The sequence below is a fragment of the Phodopus roborovskii genome, unplaced genomic scaffold (genome assembly GCF_943737965.1).
Source record: "Phodopus roborovskii unplaced genomic scaffold, PHOROB, whole genome shotgun sequence".
Lineage (NCBI taxonomy): Eukaryota > Metazoa > Chordata > Mammalia > Rodentia > Cricetidae > Phodopus > Phodopus roborovskii.
This window is the reverse complement of record NW_026126407.1, coordinates 26,253,627-26,269,102: the sequence shown is the minus strand read 5'-3', so window position 1 is coordinate 26,269,102 and position 15,476 is coordinate 26,253,627. Positions and strand designations below refer to the sequence as shown.

At 43.6% G+C, this 15,476-nt stretch overlaps 1 protein-coding gene across 1 annotated transcript in view; it reads right to left on the bottom strand.

Moving 5' to 3' along the window:
* Window positions 1-310: 310 nt before the first annotated feature.
* Slc22a4 (solute carrier family 22 member 4) overlaps window positions 311-15,476 on the bottom strand; it is a 51,637-nt gene continuing 36,471 nt past the window's right edge. Inside the window, exons 5-10 of the mRNA XM_051180691.1 lie at window positions 13,822-13,948; window positions 8,607-8,707; window positions 7,084-7,298; window positions 5,441-5,623; window positions 3,260-3,395; window positions 311-863 (exon numbers count right to left, since the gene is read on the bottom strand). Of these exons, the coding sequence (XP_051036648.1) occupies window positions 788-863; window positions 3,260-3,395; window positions 5,441-5,623; window positions 7,084-7,298; window positions 8,607-8,707; window positions 13,822-13,948 (838 nt within the window). The 3' untranslated portion in view covers window positions 311-787. The remainder of the gene's footprint in view (window positions 864-3,259; window positions 3,396-5,440; window positions 5,624-7,083; window positions 7,299-8,606; window positions 8,708-13,821; window positions 13,949-15,476) is intronic.

Sequence of the window (15,476 nt, the reverse complement as noted above, 5' to 3'; positions counted from 1 at the left end):
CTGCACTGGTGTTAAGATCAGGTGACACAACATGAAGACACAGTGTCAGCAGAGTCTGCAGGTCATCAGCGGATGAACTGTACATCTATTTGATATGACTCTCAGACTTTTTAGCACAGGGTGGCAACTACACATCAAAGATTCAGGACTGCAGTCCAAGTGATCATTTGGCTACAGTCCTGTATGAGTCTAATTAAAACAACAACAACAACAAAACCACTCTTGTTTTGAATGTGCTAGATCATCTCTACCCTTACACAAACACACCCTGAATGCACACAGACATGTAAGCACTGTTATCATCTAATAGTTGTGATAATACAATCAGTTTTATTTGGGTAGCAATTTGGAAACATGTGTTAATCTTCATATGGATTTTGCCATCCCCGACTAACACATTTTCAATAAAAATCTTACAAACTTATTTCTTTGACTAGTTAGTTGTCCAGACAGTTTAGTAATGTTTGTTCTTAAAAACAAGAAGATTATCTGGGAGAGTGGCCCAGAGTTTAGATGACAACATGTATTTCTCCACAAGTCCAGCTTAATGCCCATTGCTTCTAGTAGTCCCTTTCAGCAGGAATGGCTTTGATTTTGTTTGTTTTGTTGAGACAGGGTTGCATGTAGTCCAGGCTGGTCTTGCATTCCTGATGCAGCCAAGGATGACCTTGAATTCCTGATGCCCCTGGTTTCCCCTCTAGAGGGCTGGGACTACAGGCGTGTTCTATCACCCCCAGCTCATCTGACACATCTGATTTCCAGTTGGCTAAGTGCCAAGGAACCCTTATTAGAATGCAGTGATTAGAACCTTGGGGTTTTCTTCTCTGTCTGTAGAGGCTGTTGATTTTTTCCCACATCTGAACCTGAAAATAAAACAAATGCTGAAAATTAAACAGTTAGGATTCTTCTCCTTAGAACACCAGACTGACATCGGAAAACATTTCTCCACTTGACCAATGAAAACCTGTGGACTCAATTAAAGAACCTAACAGGTGCAGACCTTATGTTTTATTTGAAACTACTTTCTTGATTAAACACAAAGCTTGGAACCTAAGCTCTTCAGTTTTTCTGAAGAATTGCTAGAGGGGTAGCAGGAAGTTCATAGCAATACTGAAGAATTATACTGAGGAATTATAATGATTAGATGAACTCTTCTCAAACACATGCACCTGTACAAATTTTTGACAGACCAGTATCTACACAGATGGAGATGGCTTTATTATGGCCAGCCATGGCTAACACTTACCTCATAGAAGGCCTAGGCAGCCTCGTGAAATACTCCCATGTAATAAATGGGAAGGCTACAGGTTAAGAAAACTTACATAATTTCCCCAAATTTATGTCATAAGTTTGAAGCCAGGCAGACACAGCTCAGTCTCAACTTTTCCACTGAGCGTTGTGCCCACCAAGCTGTGCTATCACAGGATGTTTGGTCTTTGCCTCTGGGTCCTGGCACAGAGCTCCTCAATGTCTTGTGGTTTCCTGAGTGATGGGGGTGATGTGTTGTTTTGGTTCTATGAGGGGCTCTTAGCTGACCCCACCATGGGGCCAGAAAGAAGCAGCCTTCATCTAAGAGCACAAACCTTTACCTTTGTGGCTTTGTGCTCTCAGCCTCTGCGGAGAAGAGCAGGGTGAGGATAGAGTTAATGGGCACTCAAGCCCACAGGATGGAGAATCTGCAGACACTGGGGTTTGGGGAGCTTCTCACTGACCACCTCTGCTGTCAAGAAAGTAGTGCTCCCCCAACCCACAGGAACAGGAGCCCCATGCTCAGCTCAGGGTCTTCCAGCATACACCTGCCTGCATCCTTCTTAAGACAGTGGCGATGGCAAGGGAAGTGTTCCCCTAAGCTCTGTGAGGCTTTTAAACAAATGACTGAACACAAAAATGGGAGCTGCAGGACCCCAGACTTTTATAGCCAAGTGAGACAGTAGTGAGAGTAACCTGTGGCCGGCACCTGCAGTTTGAGAAAGGTGTGAGACTGGGCCCTGACACCTACCTGTGGGGTCTGACGCTAACTGTAGTATCAGAATTGAGCCAGGTTGTGGGAACACCCAGATATTTGTGTATATTTGTGTGTGCACAACTGTGTATGTAGGTGCATGTTGGATGTCCTCACCTCAGTTTTTGAGGCAGTGCCTCTCACTGAACCTGGAGCTCACTGATTTGACCAGATTGGCTGGCTGCAAGTCTCAGGGTTAGCCCTGCCACTGCTTTTCCAGTAATGGGATTAAGGAATTACTGCCTGTTTTTTACATGGATGCTAACGAAGTGTAAGCCAAAATAAACTTCCTCTTTGTAAGTTCTTCTTGGCTATAGCATTTTATCACAACAACAGAACAGCATCTACTACAGAGGATAACCTGGGGAATCAATTCTCTCCTTCCACTCTGGGTTCAAGGATCAGAACTCAGGTGCTGGGTATTGGTGTAAGCACCCTCACCTCCTGAGCCACCTCACTGGCTCCTCTATTTCTTTATACATATGATGAGTAGCTTGATTTTCATGTGTGCTGCACACTTAAACTTTACCTTCTCTAAGCAGTCCATTCCTCTCCCTTGCTGGAAACACCTCTTCCCACAGACTGCAGAGCTTGGGGTAGAGCCTCTGTCTGCATCTGTGCCTCATCTCTTTCCCCTTGCCTCTCCACTTTGATTTTGTTACTGTTTTTTTTTTTTTGTTGTTGTTGTTTGATCGGTTGGTTTGGGGCCAGGGTCTCACTGTGTAGGATGACCTTTAACTCTTGATTTCATCTCCCCCTCTCTGCTCAGTTCTGGTTTATACTAATTGTTTTTTCTTATAGATTCATGATTTTGTATTTTTACTCCTAAATATTGTTTTTGTTCCAGAATTTGTCTTGATGTATTTTGAAGGGTTCAATTTTTTTCTTTATTGAAAATATCTGAGTATTTTTGCATATGTACTTATGTAAGTATATATGGATGGATGGACACTGAGTGGTTCATTATTAGATCTGGGATGGTCTTGAACTCCTGTACTCATGTGACTCTCCATTGAAACTTGAACTACAGGTGTATGCCTTGCCTTCCCCAAAGGATTTTAAGTTGTTATACGGTTTGTTTGTTTTAACTCTTATTTTCTTGGGCGCCATCCTGGTCCACTGGTCTCTATTCCTACACCCCTGTCATGCCAATATTCTTCAGTGTCCTCCCTGATTTCCATCTACTCAGTGCTCCTCTCTTTCAGACCATGCTAGACATTCTCCCATGTTTATTATTCCAGTCCTTTTGCTACTTACCCTCTTACTTTCTGCATCTGATCTAAGTTCTCTGGTAGAGCCACTCCAAAACTTTCAGGGAAAAAAAGCGTGATGATCCCAATCAGGACAGTCAGACTGCCCATGACAATGTAGGGCAGGAGTCTGTTATAGGCACCTGTAAAACACAGAGCAGCAGTCAGATGTGCATGGGTTCCTGGGAGTCATTTTGTCAGGGTGCAGACAGGCTGTGAGAGCAGATGTGAGCTAAACATTCTCAGAAGAAGGAAAGTCAGCAAAATACATAGGTTGTTCCAGTGAGCTGCCACAGCCTGCACTCCTACAATTATTTACACCCCCCTGTTTGCACATTAGCATACTGTTAAGCTCTAAGCTATTGTCCAACTGTGCATGACAGATGTTCCTTGGATAGAAGTCTTCACTATCAAAGCTTCCTTCGGTAGAGGTAACTTAAGGTGGGTGGTAGGAGGACTTAGCAATATATCAAAGGATGGCTTTTGAACATCTTATTATTTAATCGGTACTGGGGGTCAAGCCCAGGGCTCTGTGCTTGCTTAGTGACAAGGGTTGTACTGACTGAGGCCTACAGTAGCCTTACTCCACTTCTCTTTTTGGAGCTATTGAGTCAGGAGGACAAGAGACCTTTGCTGCTCCTCTGCACACAGAATAGAGAAACAACACACTCATGCATGTACTATTTGTTTGTTTGAGAAGGTAAACACTGCTCTTGAGGCTTCTCTGTGGCCTTGTATTGCTAACAGGAATAGCTTCTTATACTAAGGTCTCTTTCTTGGGCTCTGCTTCTTGTGAACCATTGGCCCAGCACTGGATCATCTACATACAGTCATTTCTCATTAGATATATGTATTATATGTAATGAGGAATGACACTCTGTGCTCTCCACAGCTGTGCTCAGGGCAGTTGTGCATGGAGGGAATGTTAAAGTTAGGAAAATGTGTTTCTTTCTATGTATGGACTTAGAGTGTATCTTTTCTGAGAATTCATTTCTGGTGTGTGTGTGTGTGTGTGTGTGTGTGTGTGTGTGTGTGATCCTGTAGGTAACCAACTTGTGAGCAAGAAAAATAAGAAAGGCCTAATGAAGACTAGGCTTGGGACACTGAACAATATTCTGCTAAAGCCCTTTTAATAGTACTTAAGGCTGCTATATTTGATTATACAGAAATAAAAATTTCTGTCTTAGGCAGGATGGTGGTGCTCATGCCTCTAATCTCAACACTTAGGAGGCAGAGGCAGGTGGATTTCTGTGAGTTTGAGGCCAGCCTGATCTAGTACAGGCTCCAAATCTATTCAGAGAACTCCTTTCTCAAAAAATAAAACAAAACAAACAAAAACACCAAAACAATAACATAAACTGTAAGTTATTACCTAGGAAAATGTTTATAAAGTATGTATAAAATGAATACATAAGGCTAACTTCTTAGCACTATAAAGAACTCATATATACCACAAAGAAAATTTGAGCCTAGCCACTGAACCTCTGGGCAGGCCTCAACAGCCCCTTCTGAGTACTGTTCATCCTTACACTGTGTGTCATCTGTACCTGCTCTCATAGCCCTTCTCGAGTCTGGTTCCACCAGGAACAAGGAATCCTAACTCATGTCTACTAGTCAGAACCTTTGCTTTTCCATCCCTTTGCCTGCTTCCTGCTCACATCGAGGTATTTATCCACATAAGAACTCAGGCCTGGAGAGTGGCTCATACCTTGCATAACTCCAATTCCAGGAGATCAGACACTCTCCTCTGATCTCCCTGGACACCATGTACAAAAGTGCTACACTTACATTCAGGTAAAACAGTTGATCAGAATTTGTTGAGAGAGTGTGTGAGTGTGTGTGTGAGAGAGAGAGGAGAGAGAGAGAACTGAGTCTTACTGCTACATCCAAGGGGTCACTGAGAATCATCATGAAAAAAACACTGTTGAGGGCTTTAAGATGAACTGTTCCTTGTAATGGGGGCTGTAAAACTTAACAGCCAAAGTATGGAGAGTGATTCGGCAACAGTGTGACCAGAACAGGACACACACCAGCTCCTCCTGAGGGGGCTGGCCAAGGAAGGCCCTTGTTCATACTCACAGTTCATGTACACCCACATGCAAAATACACATAAAAATTTACACACACACACACACACACACACACACACACACACACAAATTTAATGACAGAACAAGACACATCTCACCCAGGTAAACAAAGTAGGGAGCGATGATGCTGCCCACCCTAGAAGCCATGGAGGTGATGCCCACAGCCATGTTCCTGACCAGGGTTGGGTAGAGCTCTGCAGTGAAGACATACAGCATGGAGAAGGCAGAGGTGACCCCAAATTTCCCAAGCATCACCAGGGCAATGGACACGAAGTTATAATCTGGAAGAGAGCTTCAATTCAGACAGGGTGCTTCCAGGATCCACACTGAACTCACCTTACTGTCCTTTTTGCTGCAATGTGATGGTTCCTCATAAAGTACCCCTGGACAAGACTCTGTCCTGAAACATCCTCATCACCAGATGGTTGGAGATGGAGGTGATGGGTGGCCTTGGGCTTTGAGCTACTCTTATTTTGGATTATTAATGCATACTGTGGCCTCTGTCCACTTATCTCATTTGTTACAACAGTTTCTTGGTGAGTTGTTAGATGTTAATCCAATTAAATTTAATCTCTAAAGAGAAGACCCAGCCATTCCTTTCCTGATTTTTATTATTAACAAATCTAGATCTAGTTGGGCTCAGTGGTGCATGTTTTTTTTTAATCTTTTTCCATTTTTTGGGTGTGTGTGTGGTGTTTATGTGTATATGCTGTTTGCATGCTTTTGCATATGTGTAGTCATGCAAAATGAGAATTACAGGTGAATCATCATGTCTGCCCAGCATTTATTTGTGTTCTGGAATCTGAGCTCTGGTCCTCATGCACTTTACCCACTCAGCTATCCTCCCAGCTCCTGGTGCATTCTAATAATCCCAGCTACTAATACTTCATTGGCTGAAGCAGGAGGATCACACATTCAAGGCTAGTCTAGGCTATGTAATGAGTTCAAAGCCAGGCTAGGTTACTACATAAAAGTAAACAAAGGGCTGGGTTATGGTTCCATGGTGGAGTTCTTGCTATAGGTTTAAACCTTAGTACTGCATGGGGTTTAAAAAGTTAACAACAAAAAGAAACAGTGTTCTTTGCATATTACAATGTATCAATAATATATCAGCCTGTTTTTTTAACAAAAGGAGAAAGTTAAACACTAGAAAAAGGAAATATATCTTCCTTGGTGTTATTTTTGGCTTTGGAGTTTTTTGTTATTATTTAGTCTTACTGCATCATCTCCACATTCATTAGTTATTTATTTCTGTTGGCAAGTGTGTGTCAGGGCATGTGTGTGATGAGAGGGAGAGATGCTATGGTCAATTTTCTCCTTTCTCCATGGGGTTCCAAAGATGGAAGTCAGATCCTCAGGCTTGGTGAAAAGCACCTTTACCCACTGAACCATTCTGCTTGCACTATCTTGCTGCTTTTGTGTTTTTTGACAGTGTCTCATGCAGCCTGAGCTGGCCTCAAATTAGCTATGTAAGAGAAACTGGTTATGAACTGGTCCTCCTTCCTTTACCTCCCAAGTGCTGAGATTATAGGGATGGATTACCATCCCTACTGGGACAATTGTTTGGGAACATAGGAAACATCCTAGTCAGCTGTCACCTGCCTATCTGACTGATGAATATTTGGTGACATCAGAGCTGTGTTATGGGGGAGTGGTGACTCGTGAGAGGCTGGTCATCAGTACTGATACTCTAATATGTCCAGGTTTTCTGGGATGCTTTTAGCCTGGGCTAACTTCTTACCTTCAGGTACCACTTGTACCAAGAGAAGCACACCTCCTCCCCAGAACAGTACCCCGGCTATGATGTATCTCCGAGGCAGGGTTCTCAGCAGCAGCCAGGCTGTGAAATAAGCTGGAACTTCAATGAGGCCAGAGAGGAAGCAGTTCAGGTAGATATCTCCATGTAAATTAGGAACATTGAGAGAGAGAGCAAAGTAACCCACAGAGGTTAGCATCCTGAAAGACAGCAAATGATACAATCACAAAAGGATGGCTCATGTCTCTCTAAACTTTTGTGGTGGTCATGAATTGGTCTAGGTCCAGTGTCCTCTAAGCAGTCACTAACCATGTGGGGCTACGTGGAAATACATAAAAGTGAGATTATAAGTTCAGCTTCTCAGTTGAAATGACACTTCACATGCTTAGTAGCCACAAGAGTCTGGTGGCTATTATGATGGACAACACAGATCCCCAGTATTTCTGTTTCTATAGAAGGTGCTGTAGAACAACGCCATTCTGAATAGACCACTAGTCAACAGTGCAGATGCCCCTGTGAGGACATCTGAGCATGGCTGGAGAGTATACATCTCTGAAGAAGGCTTTCAGGAATATGCTTGGTCTCTATCTACTAGACCAGGTGGGGACATAGGACTAATCCAAAACAACATGAAAAAGTTAACTTTATTGCTGCAGAGAGTCAGTGACGTTCACATGTGGTGTAAGAACAGCTTGGATGGGGCTAGGTCTTGGTGGTTATTGGCTCACTGGTGCCATTAGTAGGATACATTGCATGAGTGATATGTGCAGACAGCTAAGAATGAAGACAGCTCATAGAGACTGTAGCCCAGGATGTTTCTCTCTCTCTCTCTCTCTCTCTCTCTCCTTTCTTCTTCTCTCTCTTTCCCTTCTTTTTTTTTCCTCTCTCTCTTTTTTATTTTTTGAGACAGGGTTTCTCTGTATATCTCTGGCTATCCTGGAACTCACTGTAGACCAAGCTGGCCTCGAACTCAGAGATTGGCCTGCCTCTGCCTCCCTAAGTGCTAGGATCACTGCCACCTGGCTGATATTTTTTTCTAAACTAGAGAGACTGCTAATTCTGGTACCCAGCTTTGTGTGTGTGTTGTTATCTCTGGGTCAGATAGGTTATTATTTTTTCTTCCTCATTTCTTTGAAGATTTGTTATTAAATCTAGTTAATAATGTGAGGTCATTACTTCTGTGCCTTAAACTTACATGTTAATTTGCTACTGGGAGGCAGGTTACACTAACATCACTGTTCAGTTCAGAAAGCAGGTAGAGACTTAACTTTGGTCTCCAGGGGCATCTGCAGCCTCAAGTCCATCATCTTCCAAGTGGGGTCCTAATACTACAGACTTGTTGTTACCTATAACTTTCCCAGTATGCAATCAATCAATCAATCCAAAATATGTCTAAAGACCTTAGAATTCCCCAATTCTCATTTTTCTTCAGGGGAAGCCTAAGCTTTGCCACATCCCTTTGAATGTGGGTGTCACACATCTCCATTCTCGGAGCACTCATTGCTTACCACAGCATCACAGACATCACTGTTATTGTGGCAATGTTCCGAGTCTTGAACAGGTCCAGAATAAAGACTTTCTGCTTCTTCAACAAATTTAGCTCCTGTAGCTATAGTAACATAAATAAAACATGAGATAAGGTAGGCAGGAAGTACCTATAGGAAAATCCTGGGCACACAACTCCTTTTTTAAAATTTAATTTAAAAATTATTATTAATAATATCATCATTATTGTTACTATAAGACAGTGTCTCATGTATCTCAGGCTGGCCTTTAACTCACTATATAGATGAACACGATCTTGAACTTCAGACCCTCCTTCCTCCACCTCCACAGTGCTGGGATTACTGGCATGCCAGTTTGATGCTAGGGACTGAAACTTTGTATGTGCCAGGTGAGCATTCTACCCACTGAACTACATTCTAGCCCATTCCCACAACTCTAATAGAACCTTTGATGAGTCTTCAAGTCCACAAATTAAAGGCACCAACGACATCTCCAAATACGGGACCATTCTAACTCTTTATTTAAACATAATTCTAAATTCAGGCGTTGACAACTTCATGCATACCTCTAATGGATCTTTGGTCATATTCTCCACCCACTCCCTCTGGAATCTTTCTTCTTCCAGCACGTTCTCCTCCCCCTTTCATATTAGGTTACACCCATGAAGAAATTGACTCCCTCTTCTCTACCAGCAGCCATTGCCTACCAATAGCTCCTCAGCTAGGACCAAGGATTGATGGGATCTCCCACTCCCATGCTGGGATGTTGAAGGGCTGGGTCTTGTAGGGCTCCTTAGCGCAATGGCTATGTCATGTCCAACAGCTGGCATTTCACATAATTTCTCCTCATCATCTGGCTCTTGCTCTTTCTGCCCCATCTTCCATATTGTTTCCTGAGTTTGTAGTGCTTTAAAATGTTTAATGTAGCTCATTTTAGATAGCAACCATCGAAATAAATGGCATTAGCCTCATTGATGAGTGCTGACCAGCCTTTCCTCCACTCAGCCTTCACATGTGAGTAGCCTTTATCATACTGAGCTGGGATCTGTAAAGCCTATTGAATTGAAAGAGCCATGAAGCTCCAAAATGACTATGGCAGTGTGTGTGTGTGTGTGTGTGTGTGTGTGTGTGTGTGTGTGTGTGTCTGTGTGTGTCTGTGTGTGTCTGTGTACATGTACATGTGTAGGCTCAAGGTTGATGCTGGGAATCATCTTCAGCCACTCTCCCATCTAGGTTAGAAACCTAGAGTCTCTAACATGGCTAATCTTGCTGGCCTGATTGTTCAAGGGATCCCATATATGGTGGTTTGAATGAGAATGCCCTATAGGGTCATATGTTTGATGCTTAGCCTCCAGTTGGTAGGACTATTTGGAAAGGATTAGGAGGTGTGTCACTGGGGACAGATTTTAGGTTTTGAAAGACACACTCTTTCCTGTGTGTTCCCTCTGCCTCCTACTTGTGGATCAAGGTTCTCAGTTTTCCTGCCACCATACCTTTGCTCTGCCATCACAGACTCAACCTCTGAAACCCAAGGTCGATTAAATGGTTTAAGTTGCCTTGGACATGATGTTTTGTAACAGCAATGGAAAAGTAACTAAAACACTCTGTCTACCTTCCAATGCTGGAATTATAAATGGGCCATCATGACTTCTAGACACTTGCATGGGTTCTGGGGATCTGAACCTGGATTCTCACACTAGCATGGCAAGCACTTTTACCACTGAGCCATCTCCTCAGCCATCATGGTGCCTTTACTCTGTGCAATGTGTGGATGACTTATCTCCAGCAATATATAACAATACAGTACAATACATACATACAATACAATGGCTAGCATAAAGAAAAGCCTAAACTTATGGGAATTGGAAGTATCCAAGCAGGGCTCTAGGAATTCCACATACATCACAGGACCCAAGAGCCAGGTTAGATCAACACATTCCATTTCCGTAGGGACTCTGTTGAAATGCAGACTGCCAGGTTCCCTCAGGCCAGCTTCCTCTGAATCTTTCATTGGGACAAGAGACCTGGGAACCTGTTTACTTGAAGCTTCATAGGTGACCATGATTAGCAACAAGGTACAGAAACATCAGGACAACTGATTGTCTCTATTTAGGGGAAACCACCCAAATGTCTCTGGATAAGGTACACGAGTAGGTTGAAGGGGCTTCTTCCAAAGCCAGGGAAGCATAAGGTTACTCTTCATGATGATGTGACTCTACATGGTTTCCTGTCCAAGTTAATGCAACAACCCCTGACATAAACTGAAAATTGCCATTCATTAGAACATGCATTCGAACCCAGAGAAACCCAGGAAATTCACAGCTCAGCAGCAGTGTGATCTCTGCTAAGTCATTTCTCTGTGCTTCCATTTTCCTTTCCTGACATGAGTATCACATGCATCAGACAGACTGCCTTGTATGTAGTCTCTCTACTGGCATTCTGGATAGGTTGCATTGGCTGGTTCAGGCTGCTGCAGATCCTCCTACACAGGATCCTAGCAGGTGGTGAACAGGGATGATGTCAGGGCTAGGAAATCAAGGGCTCCTTTTCCCTTAGTGGGAGTGTCCAGTTCAAAATAGATGCACATCACAGCAGGCAGAAAAAAGGTCCCATTAGGGGTTTGAGTTTCTGGACTTTGTTCTTTTTTGTTCATGTCAATTTTATGATGCTTTCCTCTGTGTAGATATTATCTCCATAACCACATGATCACACTGTACATTTCTTGAAGATAGGAATAAAGCTTTCTATCTGCTAAATAATAATACACACATAGCCCTGAAAGGCAGAAGCATTATTTATGACCAATGTCCGTTTTGTACCTAGTTAAGTTTACTAGCATTGGGATGAACTTTTGAATTAAAACAGCAAAGGATTAAGGATGTTTTGTTCAGGCAGCCCTCTAAGAGCTAGGGTTCATGGCCACTGGAATGAAGATCCAGCCATGGCCTAGGTAGCTGCTTCTGGAAAGAGTCCTGAAGCCATGCGATATCCAGGCCCTTGCTGGCACTGAGGGATGTGTCTGAGTCTGTGGCCCTGCCACAACCAGGGTCTGTGTTGATGTCTGTAGCCTATGTTACCACTGAGGGCCAGCCCAGGTGGAAGCCTGCGGTCTGGGCCACCACTTGAGACCATGTTAATGCCTCAGGGCATTGCTGCTGCTGGGACCATATTGTTTAGAGGGACCTGTGCTGCCACCTGATGCCATGTTGACCTCTGAACTTGGCTGCAGCTGAGGATCATGTCTGGGTCTGTGGTCCAACTGCAGCTGTCCCTGACCCATGGTAACACCAAGGGCCATATGGATTCCTGTGGTCTGGGCCACCACTGAGGCTGTATTGATGTCAGAGGGTCAAGCTGCCTTTGGGGAAATAATGATCTGGGTGGGCTGCACCGCCACCCGAGGCCATGGTGTTGTTCAGGCCTGAGCTGTGGCTAAAGGCCATAGCCATGCAGATGCTCTGGGGTCTGCCTGCCACCTGGATCCATGTTGCGGTCCAAGAGCTGTGCTGAGCTGGCCCTGCCCCTCACTGCCCCAACCCTCGCCAGCCACCCCAGGGGAAGAGCCGGCACCACCCCTCATGGGAGACCTAGCCCCAGTACCCTGGACACAGGAGACTGGGCCCACCCCTCAAGGGCAGCTGCAGCAGGAGAGCTGGCCCCTAGGGCAGGGGTGTGAGAGAGGTGGCTCTGCCCCTTTCTTGAGGAAGCATCCCTGTGGAGGCCCATACTGATCAACTCAGCTACCATCCTGGCCCATATCCAGGGCTTTGAGTTGGCCCACTCCTACATCTCTGCCCTATGAGCTGCTGGAGCATGAGAAGGGATGATCCTACAGAACCATAGCTGCAGGACCTCCATGACTCAGGGCAACAGCAGGACATCCAAGAGAAGTTCCAGTGAGGGCCCAGTACTGATAGTGCACCGGAGACCAGAGGCCTGGAATCAGACCAACAGCTCATTGCAGTGAACATTTGCAAGTAAAGCTGTTTGGGCAAAAGGGTTTACTGTGTGACACATCACAGCTCCCAGTGCCACCATGACAAAGGAATATGTGACAGGGAGGCAGGAAATGATGTGGATGGAGGAATGATGTGGGTACAGGATGAACATGGAGATGAATGGGATTGGGGGTACATGATGTGAAATTCCTAAAGAATCAATTAACATTATGTTATAAAAATCATCAATGGTTAGGTGCAAATGCCAACACAAAGTTGGAAACTTTCAAAACAAAAAGATAGCCTATTTAACAAATGATGCTGGCAAATTGGATTGTCACCTGCAAAGAATGAAATCAGTCTACTGTCTTTCACCTGTAAAAAGATCATCTCAAAATGGATAAAAGGACTTTCTTAATTTAAAACTGGAAATGCTAAAACTTCTAGAAGAAAACTTAAGAAATGCCCTTTCAGACACTGGGGTAAGGAAGAATTTTCTGAACAGAGCCCCACCAGCACAGGAAACCAGCAGATAGAACAACATGCAATTAAAAGTTTCTACACAGCAAATGATCACAGAGAAAATAGCTCAAAGAATGGGAGAAATTCTTTACCAGCTACAGTGCAGACAAAGGGCTAAGGTCCATAATTCACAAAGAATTACACAAATTGAGTACTAAGGGAATAAAACTGCCAGTCAGCAACTGGGCTTGTGTATTGAAAGAGTTAAAAGCAACAACAACAAAACAAACAAAAACAAAACAAAACAAAAAAGCAATGGTGGGCATGCTTTTAATCTCAGCACCTGGGAGGCAGAGGCAGGATGATCTCTGTGAGTTCAAGGCCAGCCTGGTCTACAGAGAGAGTTCCAGGATAGTCAGGGACACACAGAGAAACCCTGTTTCAAAAAAACAAAACCAAATCAAACCAAGACAAAACAAAATGCCACAAATGCCTAACATTGTTTTTAATGTATAAATAATCCTTTAGGTGTAGTTTTAGTAAGAGAGATGACATCTTACTATGTTACTCAAGCTGGCCCTACATGCCTGGCCTAAGTCTCAGGCTTCTGCCTCCTGAGAAGGCTGGACAACAGGTATGCAGCACCATGCCTCCGGAGATTTTATCTGAGAATGTAATCATGATTACATCCCTGATACCCAGTGCAGTACCTGGTGCATTGTGGCCCCTTAACAAATAGTTAGTTACATTAAATTCCATAAAAGAAAGGCTGCAAAGCTGATCTCAAAAGAAGGTGTCCGTACCACGTGCTCACTCACCTCCAAAGGATCGAATATCACTGCCGGTGCCACGATGCTGTTCATCTTTGCAGCTTTCTGGATGATCTGTTCTGCCTCTTCAAATCTCCTCTGGGATATCAGCCATCGGGGAGATTCAGGAATAAACCTAGGATTTATTTGCACTGGTTCCTAACGTTTTACAACCTTTTGATGTTAGCAAACACACATAGCAAAATAAGCCTAGGTCATTTTAATGTTGCAAATACTCTTTATTTTTATTTTTGCACATAAATACTATTTCTAGAGTATGAATCTATATCAAACCTCTGGGCAAGCTCCTGACAAGTTTCTGGACTGAGTTAAATGAGGAGGGGTGACACACTCTGATGTGGCTAGACTGAATAAACGGAGAAAGTGAGCTGAGCACCAACACTCGCCCTCTCTGCTTCCTGTCTGTGGACACAGTGTGACTAGCAGCCTCAAGCTCTTGCTGCCACGGCTCCCCTGCAGTGATGGACTGTACCCCTAAACTGTGAGACAGGGCAAACCCTTCCTTCCTCATCAGGTATTTTGTGACAGCAATAAGAAAAGCAACTGATATGGAACTTCTCTTGGGCAGAGTTGTGTGGCATGTGGCCTGCCCTTCCTTACTGATCCTTAGCCTGGGTTCCAGAGGAAACTTCCAGATAAATCAGCATAATATCTAGCTCTTCAAAATCTGTCTTTCAAGGGTTAGTAGATTAAGAGCACTGGCTACTCCTCCAGAAGACCTGGGTTCGATTCCTAGTATCCACATGGTCACCAACAACTGTAACTCCAGTTCCGGTGATCTAAGACTCTCTTCTGGCTGTCCTGGGTACCGCATGCATATGGTACACAGACACACATGCAGACAAAACATCCATATGCATAAAACTAAGAAAAATTAAATGACCTGTCAAACTCCAGTGAAATAAACAGCAAGAGAAAGCAAGAAAGGTTATTTTTTCCAGATATTAAATCCAACTGAACCTTCATACACTCCTCTCTCTAAAATGTCACTGTTGGAAAAACCTTAGCATCTTGGAGGTAAAAGGAAATAGAGCTGAGCCATCCGCTCAGATAAGGCAAGGGAGGATACTTGTCAATTCCTGTGGCTGCATGACAGCTGCAAAAAAATGAAGGTCCTAGTCAATTTTCCAGACAGGCGTCATAGGGCAACCAATAGGACTAAACTGTGAATCCCATGAAGTGACCAAAGAAGCCTTTATTACTTTAGTCATGTAAGCAGGTGGCAATTGAGCAGTTAGTCAAATAGGTCATTTCTAGGAGACTGGATTTTGATAGAACACAATAAAACCAAGATGAATTAGAGAGAGGAAGTGAATAATTGGGAAGTGGTCTCCTTTTGTCTTGTTTAAATTTGATAGTTAAGGAGGGAAATTCTGAAGAGGGGGCTATGGCTAGCACTTTATTTCCATTTTTTAATAATCTCTTCTTGTCAGGCTGTGGTGGTACATGGCTTTAATAATAACACGCAGGAGGCAGAGGCAGGCAGATCTCTGAGTTAGAAGATAGCCTGTCTACAAAGCAAGTTCTAAGACAGCTAGGGCTACACAAAGAAACCCTATCTCAAAAAAAATCAAAAAACAAATAAGAAATCTGTTCTGTTCTCTTCCCGAATTCTCCAGTTATTCCTACATGGTGAGACTTAG